The 22,903-nt window shown below is 35.4% G+C and overlaps 1 protein-coding gene across 1 annotated transcript in view; it reads left to right on the top strand.

Annotated features, from left to right (window-relative positions):
* LOC121411458 (calcium-dependent secretion activator 1-like) overlaps nt 1-22,903 on the top strand; it is a 75,084-nt gene that overhangs the window by 33,997 nt on the left and 18,184 nt on the right. Inside the window, 11 exon segments of the mRNA XM_041604206.1 lie at nt 7,067-7,203; nt 8,238-8,304; nt 8,812-8,920; nt 10,237-10,440; nt 12,060-12,196; nt 13,453-13,640; nt 14,589-14,690; nt 15,159-15,222; nt 16,292-16,415; nt 18,335-18,361; nt 20,121-20,230. Of these exon segments, the coding sequence (XP_041460140.1) occupies nt 7,067-7,203; nt 8,238-8,304; nt 8,812-8,920; nt 10,237-10,440; nt 12,060-12,196; nt 13,453-13,640; nt 14,589-14,690; nt 15,159-15,222; nt 16,292-16,415; nt 18,335-18,361; nt 20,121-20,230 (1,269 nt within the window).

Below are 22,903 nucleotides of genomic sequence, written 5' to 3'. Positions count from 1 at the left end.
GTGCAACGCTCACCCGGCCAACGCCAGCGCATACCGTCAGTGCGTAGTGCATATGCAAAGCGCATTGCATCGACGCAAAAACAAAAGACTAAATTTTCCCCGCCTTCAATATTCGATGCATCGTTGTTCGATCAAATTAGAGCTGTCGAACACCCGTTTTCAAAATAATCGATATGACTCAGGGGTAAAACAAACTTAAATTTATGATTTTTAAAGAGATTACACCACACCACATCCCATCCTCATCCCATTTAATACATTAAGGATCATGTATTACCCCCCCCCCCCCCTCAGTCTACAGCTGAAAAACCACTCCAAATCCCTCCCATCCCCAATTTGACTCCTTTATAATCATTTCAGAGAGAATTAGTGCCCCCCTCTCAGTCCACACCCCTCCCCTCCCTACTCGACCCCTTTTATGATCATTACAGAGAGAATAAGTATCCCCCTCAGTCTACAGCTAAAAACCACTCCACACTCCTCCCATCCCCAACTTAACTCCTTTATGATTATTATAGAGAGAATTATTGCCCCCCCCCTGGCTACAGCAGCTGAAAGCCACTCCACACCCCTCCCATCCCCAATTTGACTCCTTTATAATCATTTCAGAGAGAATTAGTGCCCCCCTCTCAGTCCACACCCCTCCCCTCCCCTACTCGACCCCTTTTTATGATCATTACAGAGAGAATAAGTATCCCCCTCAGTCTACAGCTAAAAACTACTCCACACTCCTCCCATCCCCAACTTAACTCCTTATGATTATTATAGAGAGAATTATTGCCCCCCCCCTGGCTACAGCAGCTGAAAGCCACTCCACACCCCTCCCATCCCCAACTTGACTACTTTATATCATTACAGAGAGAATTAGTGCACAGTTTAAGAGAGAAATACCAATAATCATAGCAGAAAAACCACACCCCTCCCTCCCCAAGTTAACTCCTTTATAATCATTACAGAGAGAATTAGTGCCCCCCCCCCCTCAGTCTACAACTGAAAACCACTCCACAACCCCTTCCCATTCCATTTCTCAACTCTTTTTTATTCATTATTGATAGAATCAGTATGTTTTCCCTTTGGCTACAGCTGAAAACCAAATGACGTCTGAGTCATATGTCGTGATGTGTGCACGCGGCGTGGTCTGTTTAATGCTGTATATAGATCCTCCTCTCATAGAATATCCTGTTACACCATCTTTTAAGACTTCACAGAAAATCAAGATGTTACGATTTCATTGTCAGGAATCTATGACACAGGAAGAGGATAAAAATCTCCCTCATAACATTCAAAAAATAAATAAATGAGAAAGTACTTATAGAATGGGCATGTGCATTTTAGATGTTGGATTCGCTGGCTTTCTATAGTTGAGATTTCATTGAAATAATCACAACTCTTAGTAAGAAGGAGCCCTGTGGTTGTTTCACAAAGATTGAAGTATGACATTTCCATAAATCTGTTACATTACAAACTGAACTGTAATCATTAATTTTGGACAAACTTTACTTACATAAAACAGATATAGAGAAAATCTTAGAAGCAAAATGCTTCTGGACAAGGTTTCTTTTTAACAAATAATTTTTTTTAGTTCTTTTTTGATGCACGTGATGATTAAAATTGCAAAACACAAACCAAAAGTACAGAGAAATAAAAGAAATAAACCGTGCAGTGGCCAACTCAAGAGTAAATAAGAAACCTGTGTATGATAAGCTCTGTAGCAACAAAATAAAAGCATGCCAGTTGATAACAAATCCAGTTTGTTTCAAAATACCAAAGAAGAAGTTTTATTTTCAAATGCTTTATGAAAGTATTCAAATTTACTACTGTACTGTACGTAGTGTCATATCCAGTGAAACGTTGAAAAATGAATGGAACATGTCGTCAGCATTCATCTGAACCGTCGCATCAGTCAATTTTGGTTAATAATCGATTGTGATATTTTTGCATAAAATTCTAGGCAGCAATTTATTTTAGATATGTGGGGATTTTCATGGCGATGCAAGTTTTTGATAAAATGTGCAAATCCCATTGGAAATGTGTACTGTAGCAAAGCAAATAGTGGCCAAATCGTGATATCTGCACTGAATTGACTTCACGTGTGAAAGAGCGATACAACGTTTTGCTTGATCATGCGTATTCAAATCGGCATCAGGGTTGTTGTATCCCCTATGGCATTTTTGTACAGGGGAAATCTAAACTGCTTAAACCAAAATTACAAGCATGTAGCTTTTTTTTTGCGATATTTTATCTGATTCTTGGTTTTGTGTAAAATAAAAAGATATTAATGTCAAACGATTGTCTTGGTCTTTCCATCCATGTATTTTTACTAGCAATGAAAATGTTGAAGGCTGAGGTACCAAATTTGGAAATTATAGTAAACTTTGAAGTGATATTCTCCAAAATGGGTTTGCACAGTGGTATGTGTTATACAATGGTTTTAATGACTGCCAATGATGTATTCAAACCATGACTTATTTTGTAGTTACACAACAAATTGACCTTTGATTAAAAGAGTTAACTTGACAGAGAGTAAAAGGAGAAGAGGCGTGCCAAGCTCCATTCATAGAAAAGCAAACAACACCTCTGACATTTACCTTCCCTATCAGGCATGCCTTGAAACCCAGCATGTTGCTAAGAGCTTGACAGCCATGCCAGAAATCCACAGCGCTAATAGATCCATGCATTTATTGAAAATATTGGGTGTGCTAATTGATTTGGCAATTAGTGAGTCACAATCTACAGTTAGCCGCGTATGAATCGTGCAAAGGAAACGGATCAAAATGGTCAGTCATGCGGCTAAGCTCTTATTATTCATAAACTAACACTGACCATGGTCAAAGTGGACATTGGTCAGAAAATGTCTGCTTTTTTGCAGGAATAATGGCTTTATCATTGGTAATTACTTTGGTGTTAGTGACTCATTGTGCATCACAGGAATATGAGGGTTGTACGCCTTAGTGAGATTGATGTATCTAATATCACCACGAGGCTACTTGACCGCAGACCCATGAATGATGAATGGGCAATTCTGAACATCAAACTTGCTATAAAATTGTGATAAAATGTTATTTATTGGGCCACCAGTAGGGATAGGGTCTTGAATGGATAAAAACTTGATATTTGTAATCATAAGTCTCATTCTACTTCTGAAAAAGTGTGAAATACTGTTTATTGCACCGATATGTAATAGTCTGGTAAGAAAAAAATGTTTTGTCCAATATTATAAAGCTGAATGAAAGAAAAGTAACACATATCTTGATCTTTATTCCCAAAGGCAAAACATTTTTAGCCAAAACATTTTTAATTAAGCTAAAATAAGATTTCACAATGATTTTGGGAATATCTTTAACACCATTAAGTCATATTAAGACATATGAATATCACTAATTAGTTTCTTTATTTATAATGGTTTTTCTATATGGAATATAAAGCATAAAATCACCTCTTGATTTCTGGTGACGATGCAAACTATCACTTCCTCGGCAAGCTGGATGTACTTGCTCTTTCTCCAGCTTTGCTTCAGAAAGATACATCCAAGCTTGCCTTGAAAGTGATGGTTTGCCCATTGATGATCACCTTCATCAGCAGTGATCATTTTGCTTAGTAGATTAGAGTAGAAAAAAATCATTGAATTTTCAAATATGTGAATGCACTTCTGTTGTGTAGAAACATAGATCACAATATTTATTTTTGCAAGTAGGTGGGACACAATTTTGTTTTGAATGCTTTTGTTATTATAGGACTAGTACATTTTCATGATGAATTGCTCCAAGTTGTGAATATCGTGTTCATTTTCCATATTACAATCATCAAAGAAATATATGTTAATTTGACATGACATATCCATTGTATGCAAGTTCTGTATTTTGATGGATCTGTTTCACTTTAAGTGGTATTGCTCATTACCTATTTGAAAGTGGAATATTAATCATGTTTGAGAGTGCCTAGCTTAACCATTGAATCGTTATGGCCTTGCTTGATAATTGTCATCTGCTTAAAGGATTTTATACATATGACATCATGATCTCATACCGCCGTCCCTTAGAGGATATAAGAATATGTGTATTAATGGAGATCACCAATGCATGAAAGGCAATGGCTGCAACCTCTAAGATGGTGGGATGGTGACGTCAGTGCATAAGGGTATTCGACCTTCGTTCAAGTAGGATCTATTTGTTATTGGTTCACTGGCAGAAAGTAATATCTGCACAAAGCACAATTATCATGCATACAGTTAGAATGGAGAAGGGTGATTGTAACATTATATTATGCAGGACCTGATGGGAGAACAAAGCGGAAATAGCTACCCTGGGTAAATAAATACATGTAATTATTATAAGTGGATCAGGAATGTGTTTATTATATTATTCAGGAAAGATAAAAACGGGAATGGAGCAACCTAATTGCAGTTTTTGCATTGTTAGAATTGCAATTCAATATTTTTAAAGAAAATACCCAACATCATGATTAAAAATCCGTCCCCCAAAAACAACAACAAGCGAACAAAGAAATATATGTAAAAGTACATATCTGTGACTATAAATTTCATGTTTTGATAGATTGAATACATCATGAAACAGTGATAAAAATCCTAAATATTCTAGATGTCAATTAATCTCCCCTTGCTCCCTATGTACATGTACAGTTGAGGCCAAGAATTTACATAAACCAATGGAATTCAGTGAAATTTGTTCGCTTGCCAAACATAAAAGTTACTATATCTTCATAAATATAAATGCTACCATGACTAATTTGGTATCAAATAAATAAGCGTATTAAGCTCTTTCACATAGTTGGATGCCATTGGGATTAAAGTATATTTCAGGTGGAATTTTCTCTGAAGAAAAAAGTAATATGTGTAATATTTGTAATATGATGTTTGGCAAGTGTCATCTTTTCTTTGAATTTCCTGGGTGTATGTAAACTGTATGTAGTACATTTGTGATCATCCAGTACATATATTGCTCCGTTAGAATAGAGGGTTTGCTGCTCATTAATTAGCTTAGCTTCTATTGATCTCATTGCCATATCCACTGAGCATGCACAAATTGATTGTTGGTCTCGTTACCCTACTCACCAATGTGCAGTGAATCATTATCACTGAAAGCCTTTATTAATTATGAAAAAAGAATGGTTTTATCTTTATACTTGGTAATGTACATGGCTAGAAAACTAGTAGCATGAACATGCATAGTGTAGTGTAGTCTTGTAATGCTGACACTTTCTAAGTTGTATACATGTCCTTCAGTCTTTGGTGAGGGGTCACATGTAAAGTGTATGATGAAAAACAATAATGGGTTGTGAAATGGTATGGACCACCACTGGAATGGCCTGTCAGATTTCCAGACAGTACATGTCAACATACCCGTCGACCAATCTGAATCCCTGTAAGAAATTTTGTTGTTGGACAGAAATCGTCGTGTAACGGGGCTCGGGTTACTGGGTTGATTAATTGAAGGAATAGAAGGTATATTGCATAGGTATAATGTGTATGTACGGTACTTATTTTGCTTCATGCTTGTTTTCCAGGCCTGCACCCAGAGTTGTCATGGGTATTACCCTATTCATCGTATTGCATTACTGATGGCTGCACTTCATGCTGCACATACTTTGTTTCATTATGATTATTGCAGCCAATTGCCATGTTACAAACTCACAATGATACAAGCAGGCGCACTGCTGCACAGGGGGTATGGGGGTGAAAGCCCTACTCCTCTGATTTTACAAGTTTCTGTGAGTAGAAGATGAAAATTATTATTGTTATTAATTGTTTGGTGTCACGTGTACCTGGGAGGCGAAAAGCGAACTGAATCACTTTGACCAACAGGTCTCTCCTCCCGATATAGAGCTGAATAGGGGAATATAGGTGGACCACTGGGGTTGCCCCCTACTCTCATTCAAATAGTACAGTGGGTTCTTAACATGCAAATGTGGTGACTCTCCTCTACACGGGGCCTCTATTTAACGTTCTTTCCGATAAGTAAATAAAAAAATGAAAGAGGGAGAGAAAAGAAGAAAGAAGGAAGAAGGGTGAAAAGAATGTTCAGTATGTCTTGGCTATGTAGCACTATAACATCCCTATAATTCAATTTAGAAAACTTGTTTTGTCACCGTTGTCTTGTGTCCACCCCCCTGCCCCTCCCCGCCCACATTCAAAATACCCTGGCACGCCATCTGAATACAAGGGTCATTGAGCCCGCCGCTTGAACACGTAGCTCAATCATCAGTTGGGTGTTTCATAAAGCTGTTTAGAAATTACTAGCGACTGTGCGAACGTCTGGTGACCCTTTCTTAGGAAGTGAATTAACATCACTGAAAATCCGGTGTAAATAATTTACCACAAGAAAGGATAACCAGTCGTTCGTAAAGTCGCGCGCTCGTAACTTGCAAACAGCTTTATCCAACACCCACCAGGGTTGCATTTCATTAATCATTCTCTTGGTCATTTTTACAAACCATTCTGCTCATAGCCAATCGGATGCAAGGATTACAATAGCTCTTAACAATTTTACTGAACGTCACTGACAATATGCTACATGAAATGCCCCCCTTGCAGTAAGTTCATATCTTAAGTAGATAGAAGACCAATTGAACCACACAGGTGACCAGTATGTTTTCAGTGGACTGCTGTTTGTAATGATGCGATACAATAGAGAAAATGATGCACCATTTGGTAACCCGATGGGTGTTTCATAAAGCCGTTCATAAGTTAAGAGCGACTTTAAGAACGACTGGTGAACCTTTCTTACGCGCTAAATAATCACCAATGAATATTAATGGTGAATATAAATTACCATAAGAAAGGATCACCAGTGGCTCTTAACTTACGAACAGCTTTATGAAACACCCACCAGGGGTACCAAATGAAAAATTGCCATTTTGTTGAATTCATAATTTTGCCACTCCATTTTCTTCCTAAATAAAAATTTATTCCATTTTCTATTTATCATGACAAGTTGAAACATCAAGGGGATGGGGGTAGTCACCCCTGTAGAACTGCTCCTTTGTCTCCTTAAAAGATACTTTGAAAAGGGATTAAAATATGTTTTCTCTTCTTTTTTTGCTGTTCTAGGTAATCATCAAGCCGACGCCCAACAGTCCAAAGACCCCTGAGTGGCATACCATGTCGCCAGCAAAACAAGTGCCTAACCCAATCAAGATCAGACTAGCCATCCGCATGGACAAACCTCAAAACATGAAACATTGCGGGTAATTCATTAGTCACATATATTTCTTAGACTTTCATATGGACATGATGCATCATGAGGAGCCTGTTTCATAAAGGACTTGGAATTGTTGTAACTTTGCCATAATGGCAACTACCATGGTAACAGGGGTCAGCAGCCAATCTAAATCAAGGTTTCCATGGTTTTGCCATAATGGTAAAGTTACAACAGTTGCAAGTCCTGTATGAAACAGGCCCCAGTACTGTATGCCTTAAGCTGTTATCAAATGCAGAAAGCAGTTATGTGCATATGCTTGTAAATATAGCAGCCAATCGATACAAAGTTAGAAGCCATCTCACAGGGATATAATAATTACCAATTAGTAATGTCATGTGATGTTACAAAACCAAAACTTTGAATATCGGTATCAGTTTATGTAATAATGATATAATAATAGTACATTTTTTAAATACGCATAACACCTACATGTCTCTATGCGCGAGTGACTAAATCAAACATTCTGAAAGAGGTGGCTTTTTAATTGAACTTTGAATTTCTCAAGCTGGGTAATATTTCTTAATGTCGATGGAAGAGAATTCCATTGTGCTGGTGCAGCTTTCTGGAAAGCCCGATCCCCATATGATTTGGTCTTGACAGTAATTTCAGAGAGATTTTGTGAGCCAGAACGGAGATTACGCTTGGGTTTATGAATCTGGACAAACGTATGATACATTTCCGCAAAATCTTCACCTACATGTATAAGTTTATGATGTTTTTCTGCTTTCATTCAAACAAATTTCACGCCAAATGAAATAAAAAGAGATGGCGGTTTGGTGATACCATGTTTGCCCTCACTTGCATTCTGACCAGGATGTGCATACAATTGTTTTGCAAAATAAAGCAAAGCTTTAAATGAAATTTCCTTTCTTATTTTACATTCACTTTACTGAAATTTTTTGTTTTATGCTTGTTTGATATTTCCTTTTTGTTGTATTCTAGTAAAATTTTGATATGGGTGGACTTCCCCTTAATAGAAAGAAGGAAATTGATAACGATTCTCTCATATCTGTGTTACAGGTGGATGTATTGTCTTGGAAAGACAGTTTGGAAGAAGTGGAAGAAGAGATTTTTTGTCCTTGTTCAAGTAAGTTCTTACTTTTTTTTTGAAGGAGAAATAATTATTGTGTTGTTGAAATCCCATTTCAAAATGATTAAGTTGCTTTTATTTTTTGTCTGATGTGTTTAGTGTGTTAAGAATTTTTAAACAGTGAAAAAGCATATTCAAACCTACAATTTTTTTGTATATGGTATAGGGAAACTAAGATGTGAGGGGAGGGGCAAGGGTACATGATTTGCTGCTGTTAATATCATTATTGCAGTATGATTGTATTGAGTAAGGAATGAATGTTTTGTCATTCAAATTCACTTATATTATAACATTACGCTGCTTAAATTATTGCATCATGAGGTCGGAACTGGACCAGATTGAGAAGTTGAGTTCTGTAGGTGGTGCTTAATAAGTCTGCTGGTTCATATCACCTTTAATCATATTTTTCACAAGACTTACAAATTACACAGACAATGAACTTGAAGCCTCCCATACATTTTGTGTGAACGTTCCGAATAATCTTTCCCGTGTTTACACTTTCAGGTGAGTCAGTACACGTTCGCGATGTGCAGCTACCGAGAGAAGAAGGCCGACCCTCACGAAATGATGCAACTCGACGGCTTCACGGTCGACTACACTGACGCCCTCACAGGTAGAAGTCATGCTCCAGTTATGGGGGTCAAAGCGTTGGCTATTTATCTACATGGTGTGTCTGTAGTTGTTCAAAAGACAGAATTATGATATAATACTCCAATATCATCATCGTCGTCGTCATCATCATGTGCTCCCTTTATTTTTTTCTTTTTATTCATTTTGGTCCCCGTTTGGTTTTTCTTCGTTTTGGGATCCTGCCTACAAGCACACCGCTTCAGAAAGGGTATCCCGTAGTTATTATTATTTTTTTACATTTGATGTTAGCGTAATTGAGCATGTCTTGTATTAGTAGTAGATAATGCTAGATTTAATTTGTAGAATATCGTACAAAAGAAATTTGTTAAATTGCAAGCACTTTTTAGGTCTAGCCATCTATATCTTATGTTATTTAAGTTTGTAGTTGGTACAATTTGTACAAACTTTGCATAATGCATCTTAAAGTTTTTTAATTGGTTTTATATCTTTTTGTCATAAGCTGTAATTCATGATTTTTGTTGTTGTAAGATATGATTTGCTCACAGATTTGTATAATTTTCCCCCTCCTCCGTTACTTCCATTGGAATGCAGACAAAATAATCTATACCAGAACTTTGTTTGTTTCTAATGTCTATGGTATTCCAATGGATGTAATTTCTCATTTGTGGAATTTGTAATTTTAATAGTATTGTTGTATATTATAAGAAAACTAAGTTGTTATTAAGTAAATAGTTTATACACTTATCTCGGAGAGAGTCTTGAATTATATCTTTTGCAAATTTTACATGAATAAATAAGGACTGGATAATGGTGTCACATTTACCCTATGGTGGTTGTATGGCAAGTGAAAAAGCAGCCATTTCAGTAGTATTTGTACCAGCTCTACGTTGGTGATTCATGTATTGAAGTAAAAATAATCACTACTGTTTCAACTCAATGTATGCGCATCATAGGGGAAATGTGACTCCAATGTTAGTTGTAAGCATCTAGGAAAAGCAATTGATATGTTGGAATTTTTTCCCCAAAATAAGATATCCAATATTTGATGCATATGTGCCCCATCTCCCCCCAAAGTTGATGTCAAATAATAAGCTGAAAATACACTTATTCCATTCATGTATTTTAAAAGAATTTTAAAATTTTAATTTCAGTTGCATTTTTTTCAAATGTAATAGTAATATCAGTAACAGTAATAACAATACTCATGTTTATATACATGTTGTGCAATTAACAATTAAGCCTCTGTGCATTCAATTCTATTGGAAAATAACCTACTGGTAGTTCCATTATTAATGAACCCTCTCAATTGCACCCCATTCTTTGTCTTCCTTGTACCAGAACTTGAATGCCAAGGTGGACGCTTCTTCTTCAGTGCTGTCAAAGAGGGTGACAGCATCGTCTTCGCCTGCGATGAAGAGGTTGACAGGCAATTCTGGGTGCAGGCCATCTACAGGGCTACCGGCCAGTCGCACAAGCCTGTACCCCCTACTCAGCTAGCTGGTGGAAAGGGCTCCAACGCTATCATATCCAGGCAACAAGGAGGTGAGGAATTTTAAAAAAAGAACAATTTATAAGGCCCCACCCCCCAAAAAAAACATAAATAAATAGATAAATTAAAGGATGACATGGAATACAGTGAAAAATTATGGAAATCAAAGCAAAATTCAATAAAAACAAGAACAGTGCAATATTTAAAAATCCACCCATCAAACCCATCACACTATTTGTCTGCACGGAAAATCACTTTTTATAAGATTTTCGCTATTATCAATCAATTTACCTCTATGATTTGTACTTTTCACTGAAGAGCAAGAATATAATATTCAGAATATAGGAGAACGCAGGATATTTCATGTACCTTTAGAACAGCGAAGCACACAGAATTTGCATTTTAGAAAAAAACAACTGAGGTCTAGATCCATGATTGATTGTTCCCCTTGGCCAAGTACTGTGTTTGATTACTGTGGTCAATAACCAATTGGTGTATATGATCTCTTACTTTGGGCATTACCGGTTAAGCACTGATTGGGCAATGTTTGGTTAATCCATCTGGTCATTACTCGGTAGTCACTGATCAAATCCTGATTCCCGTTTTTCCCCATTCTCTGATTGGTCAGTTACTGTGGTCAGATACTAAAGTAACCCAGTGGTCAATAACAGATTAGTCAGCCACTATGGTCAGTTACTATGGTAATCCAGTGCTCTATCACTGATTGGTTGGTTATTGTGGTCAGTAACTACAGTAATCTAATGGTCAATCACTTATTGGTTTGCAACTGTATTCAGTAACCAAAGTAATCTCGTGGTCAATAACTCATTAGTTTGCTATTGTGGTCTGTTACCAAGGCAATCTATTGTTCCATCACTGATTGATCATTTTTTATGGTCAGTTACTAAAGTAATCGAGTGGTCAATCACTGATTGAGCAGCTACTGTGTAAAGTTACTAAAGTAACCTAGTGGTTAATCACTGAGAGGACAGCTATTGTGGTCATTGACCAAAGTAATGTGGTGGCAAGATACATTATCTTGTCATGTTGACATATAAATTGATATGTTGATGTCGATCTGTAGCCAGCCACGCTGCAGCCTGGAATCGTGTACAACTGGATGTTGTATATGCAAGCTGTCAATATAAAATAGAATCTCACTACTATTTATCTCTACTATTTATGTGTCAGCATGGCAAGATAACATATCTCGCTATGTTGACATATAACTTTTCCCTAAGTAGACTGACAAAATAACATATCCTGCCATGTTGACGCACAACTTCTCATAAGTCCGACTTGGCGAGATAACATATCTTGTCATGTTCAATGGTAACATTATTTTGTCGATATGGCAAGATAAGTTATCTCACCATATTGAGCCAGGCATGATTCTGATTACTCTGAAACAATTTTTGTTTTCAAGAAAGTCAAACTTGACGAGAGGAACCATGGTATGGATGAGTTTATACACGGTGACCCATGCATTGTTTAATCACCTTATATAAATAATAACAGCATCATAATTTACTGGTATTATCCACCGATTTCAGATGCTGACCGAGCCAGGAAACATGGTATGGATGAGTTCATACACAGCGACCCATGCATTGTTAAAACATCTTATATAGACAGAAGTTGTACATGTAATTGTATTATCCACTGATTTCAGATGCTGACCGAGCCAGGAAACATGGTATGGATGAGTTCATACACAGCGACCCATGCAAGTTTGAACATTCCTCTCTCTTTGAGACACTCCAGGAACTTACACTAGATCACAGGCTAAACGATTCCTATTCGTGTCTGGTAAGTTGAAATGATAGGTATCCTTTCTCTTACACTCTGTACAGGGAACCTACTCCCCAAAAAATCATTCTTGATTTTTACCATTAATATAGTATCTTTCATCAAAATACTGGTCTGTGAAGGATTTGAAAATGATTAGAATCTACTAGACCTTCAACACCACTATTGAGCAAGTTTATAAGATTAAGTATCACTTATAATCACAATTCCCACTGTGTGGGGAGTAACACATTAACCTAATGGGACATAGATTCCTCGCACGATGGGCAAGATGGCCAGCAGTTTGTGTTGGAGAAACCCCCCAATTTCTTTATTAAAGTTTAAAAACTCCTCCAAACAGACGGATTTCAGCATCTACCATACTCTCTGTTTTATTCTTGACCAGCCACCCGAAAACCCCCAATAAGATGCTAGGGAATGTTCTCTTCTCTATACATAGCCAAAATAGCAATTTGGTCTTCTATTATCTTTTTTTCAATTAGAACATCTTTCAATTTATGTTAGAATCTCTTTTTTTTTCCTTACATCTGGTTAATCAGATTCCCAATGAATATGAAGCATCATTTGTTTTAGCATTTATTGATCTTGCAGCTGGATAAGAGTCTAATTTTCTTCACCTTGATAGCCAATTACAGCTCATCATTCAACATTCACTGTTTGTTGGTGTGCTTTTTTTCAAAGATTTGTTCAATTCAGTTCAATTCAATTTTTATCATCCATGAGAAAATTCATATTAGGATTTACATGACAGATTAAAAACACAGATTACAGGAAAAACTTATTCAAAATTACATGAATGAGAGACAATAATAACAAAAAAAAGATTATATATAATAATATGCAACTTTTCTATAGCGCATAATACAAATGTTTAGCACTGCTATCCTGATCGAACGCTCGAGCATTCAAGGTATTTTTTTCTTACTGCATACCCATTTCCTACACCTGGGTGGAGAGTGGCAAATGTAGACAAATGCCTTGCCGAACGACGCAAGTGATGCAGTAGGATTTGAACCTTGGACCTGGTGGTTCAAAGGCCGGAGACTTATCCACTGAGCCACAACACTTCTACAATATAGAAATAATGCATCATTAAAACATAAAGTCATTATTGTATATTTTTCTTTCTAGCTTTTTGTTCATTCTTGTGATTTTGCTCTTCTGAGTGCATATCGGAAAGCTTCAGTATGTCCAAGTTTATACCATTTTCTGACATCTGTTTCCTATATTTCTTTTTATTTGTATTTTTTATATAGGGATGGTTTAGTCCTGGTCAGATCTTTGTTCTGGACGAGTACTGTGCAAGGTACGGGGTCCGGGGGTGCCACAGGCATCTGTGCTACCTGAACAACCTCTTAGATAGGGCGGAGAAAAACACCAAGATTGATCCCACTCTCATCCATTACAGCTTTGCTTTCTGTGCTTCCCATGTCCATGGGAACAGGTGAGGCAAGAATGATGATGATGATGATGATGAGGATGAGGATGATGATGATGATTGGTGATGATTGATGATGATTGATGATGATGATGATGATGATGAGGAGGAGGAGGAGGAGGAGGGTGATGATGATGATGAGGATGATGGTGGTGGTGGTGGTTGTCATGGTGATGCTGCTGCTCCTGCTGATTATGATTAGGATGATGAGGAGGAAGATGATGTTGACAGTGATGATGGTGGCCTTGGTCTTGGTGATGATCATGGTGATGCTGCTGCTACTTCTGTGATTAGGATGATGATGATAAGGAAGATGATGTTGATGGTGATTATGGTGGTCTTGGTCATGGTGATGCTGCTACTACTGCTGATTATGATAATGATAAGGAAGATGGGGATGATGAAGAAGGTGATGTTATAGTATTGATTATGATCATGGTGGTGTTGGTGGTGGTGGTGATGATGTTGATAATACTGGTGGTAGTAAATATTGATAAGGTTAAGGATGGGGATGCACAGTGCAGGTATCTTGCCAAAGTATATCATAATGATTAAGCCTTAGCATTGCTATCTTTCTCACCAGATATAAGGACAGTGAGGTTCTTCCTATAATTTCATGACCTATATGGAGACATCATGGTTGAAACAAAGACATCCAGTGGTTCTGACTCTCATCTTTCAATCAGAAGGTTGTGGGTTCCGAATCCCAACCATGGCATATTTTCCCTCAGCAAGAATTCACCCAGATTGTGCTGCACTCAACCCAGTTGAAGGGAATGGCTACCTGGCAGAAATTACTTCCTTGAATTAATCACACAGCACTGGAAAAAGTGCAGCCCTGGCTAAAGTTGGATAATAATAATCATGTGCATTGGAATAGATCATATTTTCATAGGAGGCACTATTATTTATTATTATCTCTTATTTCTGCTAACATATTTCTTTTTTCTTCAGACCTGATGGAATAGGCACAGTGACCATCGAGGAGAGGGATAAGTTTGAAGAGATCAAGGAAAGGCTTCGGATTCTCCTCGAACATCAGATTACAGAATTCAGGTAAGGCCATTCTCAATTTTATCATATATTTCACTACAACAGAGTGCTGCACCTGTGTGCTCAGCTGATTTCATCTCCTAAAACTATAATGTACAGTGCTTAAAATTAAAAGTAAATCTATTTTAGCAAGTATTTACATATTTTTCTAAAGATATAGAAGTATGGTTTATGTGTACATAATGGTATAATGCAGTGTTTGAAATTAGAAAAGGAGAACTTGAAATTAAGTTGATTGTAGTCTTACAAAAACAACAGTAACTGAATAATGACTGAACAAATGTCATATGAAGTTTTATGAAATCTGTGATAAATTTAAGGCCATGAAAGGTTATAGGGGAAATGATGAGATATGAATATAAATCTTATCCTATGTGAACTGATACAGGGGAAAATATGTATGAATCGATTTGTGTTGATAAGGTATTCTGTTTGTTATTTTGGTTAAAATCTCATTTTTTGTTCTTGCAGATACTGTTTTCCATTTGGAAGGCCTGAAGGAGCACTAAAAGCCACTCTATCTCTTCTGGAGAGAGTGAGTACATCATCCCTCCCTGGGGAATGCTTCATGAATGTTTCTTGTCCCTAACTGTCATTGAATGAAACAAATTCCAAGCTTAAATTATCATGATATAAATGTAATGAATGTGGATATCAAAAAAACGTGATGTCAATGGCCTGTATTCTGAACTCGGGTTTAAATAAACCTTGGTGAATAGTTGTGTTATAACTATGGATAGCCAATGGGAACACAAATCTTCAACATGATGGGTTTGATTTATCAACTTATTTGACATTTAAATTATTAATAACGGTGCTAACTGTCTGAGAACAATAATTAAAATTGCTTCCTTTACCTTTAAAGCAATGAGGAATGAGCTCAGTAAAGATAGAAACATACAATGTAAACAAACTTGATATATTAGGCTTCCCATAATTTTAGCAAAGTTTTAGACCATGGCCGAAGTTAACCAGACATCAGAATATGAGCCAAGGGATTGAAGTGATATCAAGATGAAAATATGAATTTATTTTATCTTTCATCGTAAAAATACTAATATGAGATATCCCATGAAGCACTGTGAAATGAGTAATTTATCATACTTAGGGTTGAAAAAAATATTTGCAAGTATTATCGAAATTTTTTTGTGATTGATTGATCAGTTTTAGCTGTAGTAAAAAAGGTTACACTCTCAGTTGTAAGAAAAAAAAATCAATCAAATGCAAATTAGCAACTAATTGCAAGACTTATAATTGATATGGAAAGACTAAATAGATTTGCAATTCATTACAGGTTTCTTACAATACCATTAGACTACTACCTAACAGATACAAACTGTTAACTTTTGCAGTATTTTTTCCTTTCTTTATATGAACATACTGTAGGTTTCATAAGAGAAAACTACTTTCTTTCCTCATTATTTTATTACACACTTGTCTATCGAAGAAAGTTAAAAACATTTTTTCACCCAAGGTCATCATTTCTGTCATCCCTCAAACACCGCCATTCTTTTTACAGCGTTGGCATCCCAGCTCTATGCTTACTTTGTAATGCTTTCATAGACTGTAGATTTTAAGCCATAAGTTGTTGATATCCTTTCCAGGTGTTGATGAAGGACATAGTGACGCCTGTACCACAGGAGGAGGTGCGTGCCACAATCAAGAACTGCTTGGAGGCGGCTGCTCTCGTCAATTATGAGAGAGTGTCAGCAAACACCAAGATTGAAGGTGAGTGCTTGGCAATCAGCAGGAGTTTGTTTTTTGTTTTTGTGAAGAAAATACTTTTTAATACTGTATAGGTATAAAAATTAATTATATGCTTTTCCACTGATAATGGTAAGGGAATACTGACATCTAAACGTTTTGCTTCATTTTGAAAAAAAAAAACAGTTCTATCAGGGCATGGAATTATGCAAATGAGGAAACTGATGGCAATTGCACCATATCTTTCATATTTTGTTGTAGATTTTATATAAAAAAAGGTTTTTATTGGATGATGATAATGATAGTAATAGTAAGAAGAAGAATGAAACTTGTGAAAAACCAAATCCACCTGGCAGAGCGATCAAGGGGAATAGAGAATTGAGAAGATAATTAAAAGGTTTTGAGTCAATTTTAAAAGATTCTACAGAGATACAAGTTTTGATATCTTCATGAAGGCTGTTCCACAAAGCAAGGCATGTGTGAGCTAAGGATCTTCATTGCCTCCCCCCCCCAAAAAAAAAAAGTTTTTGAAACTTGAAGATTTAAAAGATGAACAGATTTTCATGAGTATCAATCTTTTGGGGTTATATACAGTAATAATTGATAAACAAAATATTGAGGTATAATGATGGCCATTTGACATTGTAGTAGAAAAACATTCAATTATTTCATTTAACAAAATACAATAGAATATTGTTATTGCCATCAGTTTCTTTATTTGCATACTCCCATGTTGTGAGATGATTGGTGTGTATTTTTTGTCAAAATGAAGCCAAACTTTTAGATGTTAGGATTTCCCTATTTACATCTGATATGATTTCATTTTATTCAAATGAACTTATTAGGTTTAACTTTGCCTTTAAATAGAAATGTGTTATAAATTGAGGATATTATGCGTTTGTTTTACTTAAAAGGAGCACTAAATAATTAATAAAATTATAGTCATTTTCACTCAATTATTTCTGTATGTTGCTAGCTGTTTGAATGATTGCATGAAATATATAAATACCAAATAATGCATTTCAAAATTTTCTCTAAATTATACAAATGCCTATTTATGACATGATAGAAGGCAATGTCTACAGAAGGCAAACTTTATTACAAGAATGACATCATCTCTCTGCATGGACTGTTTAAAGTTATTTGTTTTAATTTTATATGAATGTATTATATTGTCATGAATGAATCAAAGGAAATATTATCCTATTTAAAACATATCTGCATATGTTATTTATAAATGAGTATATGGGATGTGTAATTCAAACTCATAATTCTTTGCATATTTTCTACCTATATATTTTATCACAAATATTTAAGCAAATTTCACTATTTCTTCATGAATTTCAATTATCGGGATTGCTGCCACATATATGGTGGAAAGGGACTTTTTCCTTATCCCTACTGAGAGTGTTATCATATTTTCTACAAAACTCTCAAATATTAATATTATGACTTTTCTAATCAGGCTATCATTATCTTTACATACTATGAAGATCTACAGTCAAACCCGATTCAGTGACCCTCTGTTTAGAAAAAAACCGCCTGTTAGGTTTCCCATGAATAACTTTCCACAATGAAACATGGATTAATCAGGAACCTTTCAAAGACCACCTGCTCATATAGACCACTTTTCTTGTCTCCCTTGAGGTAGTCTTTATAGACAGGTTTGACTGTGGTATTTTGAAAACAATTTTCATTTGTCACTATTTTGACAAAGGTTATTATTTATACAGTAGAAATAATAAATCACAAAGAAGGTAATATAGTGTTCATGATATTAGTGGGAGGGTAGAAAAGATGAAAAAAAATCAGCTACCTGATATTACGGGTGGATAATACAGTTAAAACAATTACTAGATAACTGGCATCCAGTGGTTCAGAAATTGTATTCTCTCTTTCATCTTCAACTTTTCTTTTCTGTCATCATCACCATCATCATCCAGCTGATGGTCAGGAGAGACCGGTCAAAGGTGAACATTGTCCAGTCCAGGATAGTGGTCATTTGTTCTTGTGTGTCCTTGAAAAGTCCTGTGTCCAGTGTGGTGTTTATTGTTCAATGTCCACTGTCCATTCCAAATCTAACTTTATTCACCCCACTAACTATTTCTGTGCATTAGATATTAATATCTACTACAAATGTATAACCCAATTGATGAATCTATTTTTTTTCTCCCAAAGATAATCCCTTTTCTTGAGTATTTTAATTTGCCCCCGTGGAACAATCTCTCACTGTATTTTCTTTTGTTTTGATCGAATGTGTTAATGGCATATTTGATGTGAATAATGTATTTTGTATTTATACTGCATGGCTTACTAAAATTGAAAACATGTATACGTTTAACTATATGTGCTACTTTGTAAAACTTTTAATACATCCCTCTTGTAAATCCTAATATCTAGGGGTGCATAGGAATATAGCATGCAAGTATTTCAGAGCAATGCTCATTTTGTTCATGTTTCTCTTGCCTTGACTTTGAAAATTTCAATTTTACTGCCAAGAATTGCATCCAAAACAGCTCAACATCATGAACCAATTTGGAAATTGCAGATGCCTAATTATTACTAAGCATTTATTAGATTACTGCATAGATGGATATTTATATTTGATAATAATAAAAATCGGATCCCTGCATGCCTGCATACAATGTATGCACCTTCTCCACTCTCTGGGGAGCATTCCAACAAGAGTTCCATGACTCAATTGCTAGGCATACTACATATAGGCTTTCACATCCTACCGGGTACCCATTTAACACCTGGGTGGAGAGTGGCAAAGTGTGGATTGATGCCTTGCCAAAGGACGCTAGGCCACGGATGTGGATATCATCAAAGTTTAAAACGTTCCGATACGTACAGGCAATAATCATTAGATCATACTACATTGGAGCTCCAAGTTTTGTAGGAAAGTGGTCTAATAAATATTTCCCAAACAGTAAATTATGTGTTAAATCCCACAAACTAACATTTTGTGGGTATGTCCTTGTGTATCTTTCAATAGCAATCTTGCAATTTGTTTGTGCCAGCTTTGTTATTGTATTTTGTTTTGTTTGTTTCAAAATCATTTTAACCCTAGTTAATGAATATAAAAAATGTGCATGTATCATTTGAATTCTTTTAATAAGACCCCTCAGTGATGCTTCATTGTCCTCTTTTATTTCGTTATTTAATTAAATACTTTTCCTGATTATTTGATAATAGATTGATGTACAATAACCTGCAAGGAATTAAATAGATATTTTATTGGAAATAATAGAAGTTATGTTATACATTAAAAAATAAATGTCTTATGCATTTTCTCTCGTCAAACTTTTAGTAATATGTTTTTTTATAATTCTAAGTATCATTAGTTGTTTGTGTGGTTTTGTGAAATGTCTGAAATTTAATTTCAATCTATGGCTGATCTGAAGCGTCTTATCAAAATTTCTGGTTGTTCATCTGCCTTTTTTGTCACCAAGATAACAATTAGAAGATTTTCACAAAATCAAAATTCCTTTGGCATGTGGAGGAGAATCAATGTCAGTTCATATAATGATATTTGTAGAATAGGGTTATGTGCCTTAAGATTTTGTTGTATTTAGAATCGTTCCCCAGTTTCACTCCAAGACGAAAGTGATTAGGGACTATAGATTCCATGATAAAGAAGTAAGCTCACAATAGATTTTACAATCGTTATTATTCTAAAGTATTAAAACCTTGTTTTTGTTTTGTTTTTCCACCATGAATCCGCAGAAATACTGAGCAATGAGGATCTCTCACCAGAAAGAAGACTGGAAGAAGTTATCCATCTTGCTGAGCTTTCTATCGATGTACTACAGCAGAATGAAGAACATCATGCGGAGGTATGATCGCCACTTTTCTTTCAGCTCCACACACACACCAATGGGACCAAAAATAGCTTTAGAAATTCTTGGATAAAAAAACAAGTCATGACACTTTGATGCTTTTAAAGCTCTCTGCGGCCCATTTGTATTGAAAATAATAATTCCCTAGAAATTTACATCGCAGTTTTGTAGATATCTCACTGTTATGATTACTGGATATCATTAATTTGTCCATGAAAATGGAATAAATATACTGGAAAATATGTGAAGTATAATGGTGTCTCATTTTGCTATTTCTAAGATGATGAATTGATTGATTTACTGATTTTTATAGTTTGATTTGAAGACAATATATTTGTGCTTCTGATTTCAAATATACAAAACACATGCTGATAAATGGACTCTTGATCCTCTGACCACAAAATTATTTCAATTGAATATAAATAATCAATATTGTGCTTGATATAAATGTTGATGAGGTGCAAAAATGAAGAGAGAAACGTACGAATCAATTTATTGTATCCTATTTGAAAATCTACTCAACGCTTCTTTGATAACAGTCACAATAATGTAATATTAATAATAAAAAACTAGTAATAGTCAGAAAATATTGGACTCAACTTCTCAAAATGTTCTTAGAAATGTATGTCATTTTTGCTGAAATAATAAGGGAGGGATTTCGGAGATGAATTTGTTAAATTTTGCACGAAATTGTGTGTGCTAACCCACCCCCACCCCCTGCAGGCTGATCAACGCAATGTCAGAGGCTGATAGATAGACAGTATTTTGTCATGTTCATTTCATGTTTACCATAGCAACAAAGTCATCATGAGTTTTTCTTTTGTTGATGCTGTCGTTAATGTTGCCATATTAATACACAGTCGCACCCCTCCATAATCCCCTTGTTTATATTTGCCTACACTGCAATGTTGACATGGAAAGACCCCACCCTTTCCCTGCCCCCCCCCCCCACACCACCACACCCTTCCTCGCACCCCGTTCCGGATATATCTTTATATACATATTTTAGCTGAAAAGAGATTTTATTATACGAAGAGTTTTTTGTATGGGGTCATTTAGTGGTTTGTTTACATTTAATTGTACATAAAGATAATATATTATCACTATTTAATTTACTTCTAGATATATGTTATAAATATTAGATCCCCTTATATCATAATTTTGCAAATGCTCTTTCAATTTTTGAGATTGTCTGATGAGCAGGCATCATCTATTCATTTTTATTACAGTAGATCAATTAAAAAACATACGGCCTAGTTTATAATTATTTCATGCCGCATCATTTAAACGTTTTTTTCAGAAAACTAGATCATAAATTTATCACTGTTCATGTGCTATATTTAGTCGTTAAAGTAAGAAATTAGTAAGTTGTGCATGTGTGAATATGTGTGTGTTCATGGACATTTTCTGTGTGCTATATATGTGGAGTTGTCCTTTATATATGTATATATATGTAAGCTCAAGATAATTCATCAAGTATTTCAGGAATAAAGGAAAGGGAGAGAGACATCATGTATTGTACGACTTCACAAGAATATTTTTATCACACATTCATTAAATCTATCTGTGTCAATTAAATCCTTGACATTTTATAACATTTGAGGAGAATGAAACCTTAAAGGTAAATGCTAGTTTTGGTAACGATGTCAAAATGAGTTCGTACAGAATCCAATGAAATGACCACCAAAGTTTCTGTTTGTATAAATAAAACGCATGTGCCAAAGGATTCTGGAAGAAATTGTATAATTACTGAGAAATCAGCAAATAAGCACAGACGCTCTAAGCAATAATAAACATAGTCCCACGTGCGCATATCTGTGTTGGGGATCTTCGGTGTGAAAATTTTTCAGCGTAGATTTCAAGATTTCACAAAGTTCAGTTAATGTAACTGTACCAGATCTAGATCCTCGATGATATTCTGACAATTGAGCCTTGTTTTACAGACTTTCTCATGAAATCAGTGTTTACTGCAACTACTGGAATTTCTCTTTAAACTTCTTATTCCGTATGATTTATTGTAAGCAGAAATATCTTAGAAATTCTATTTTGTTGAACTTTTAAAGGAAAACAGTAGGATGATTACAAAATCTAAATTGGTGCAGAATTGGCAAGTAATCATCGTATCCTCATGATAAACCTTAAACCTTCTTAATCATTGCCATTTATTGGAAAGGAAAATATCTTTGAAATTTGGTTTTATTGAACATTAACAAAAATGAGGATTTAAAAATGTAGAGAGTTGGTAATACACTCATTATACCATTCAGATTTTATGAGGTTTTTAAATTCATTTTTATCAAGTATAGTACAAGACAATCTTGAGTTTCAACTTGATCTTTGAAACTCTTGAAACTTTTCTTTATTGAGTAATAGAATGATACACATCACCTAAAATACTGAAATAAAATCATCAATTGAATAAAGAAGAAAGTGATCTTACTGACCTACTGCATTGAAAGGCAATCCTAAAGCGAAGTGATTTTCATGACATATTCAAGTACTTAAGCCATGGACATGGTTAATTTACAATGTATATTGTCCATAAATCTCAGAGCGATTTAGGATTTCAGATATTCATGATTTTGTTGTCTCACCTGCATAGCAGAGTGAGACTATAGGCGCCGCTTTTCCGACGGCGGTGGCGTCAACATCAAATCTTAACATGAGGTT

The sequence above is a fragment of the Lytechinus variegatus genome, chromosome 3, assembly GCF_018143015.1.
Source record: "Lytechinus variegatus isolate NC3 chromosome 3, Lvar_3.0, whole genome shotgun sequence".
NCBI classification, from domain to species: Eukaryota; Metazoa; Echinodermata; class Echinoidea; order Temnopleuroida; family Toxopneustidae; genus Lytechinus; species Lytechinus variegatus.
Note: the sequence above shows the minus strand (reverse complement) of the source record. Positions and strands in the feature narration are given on the sequence as shown.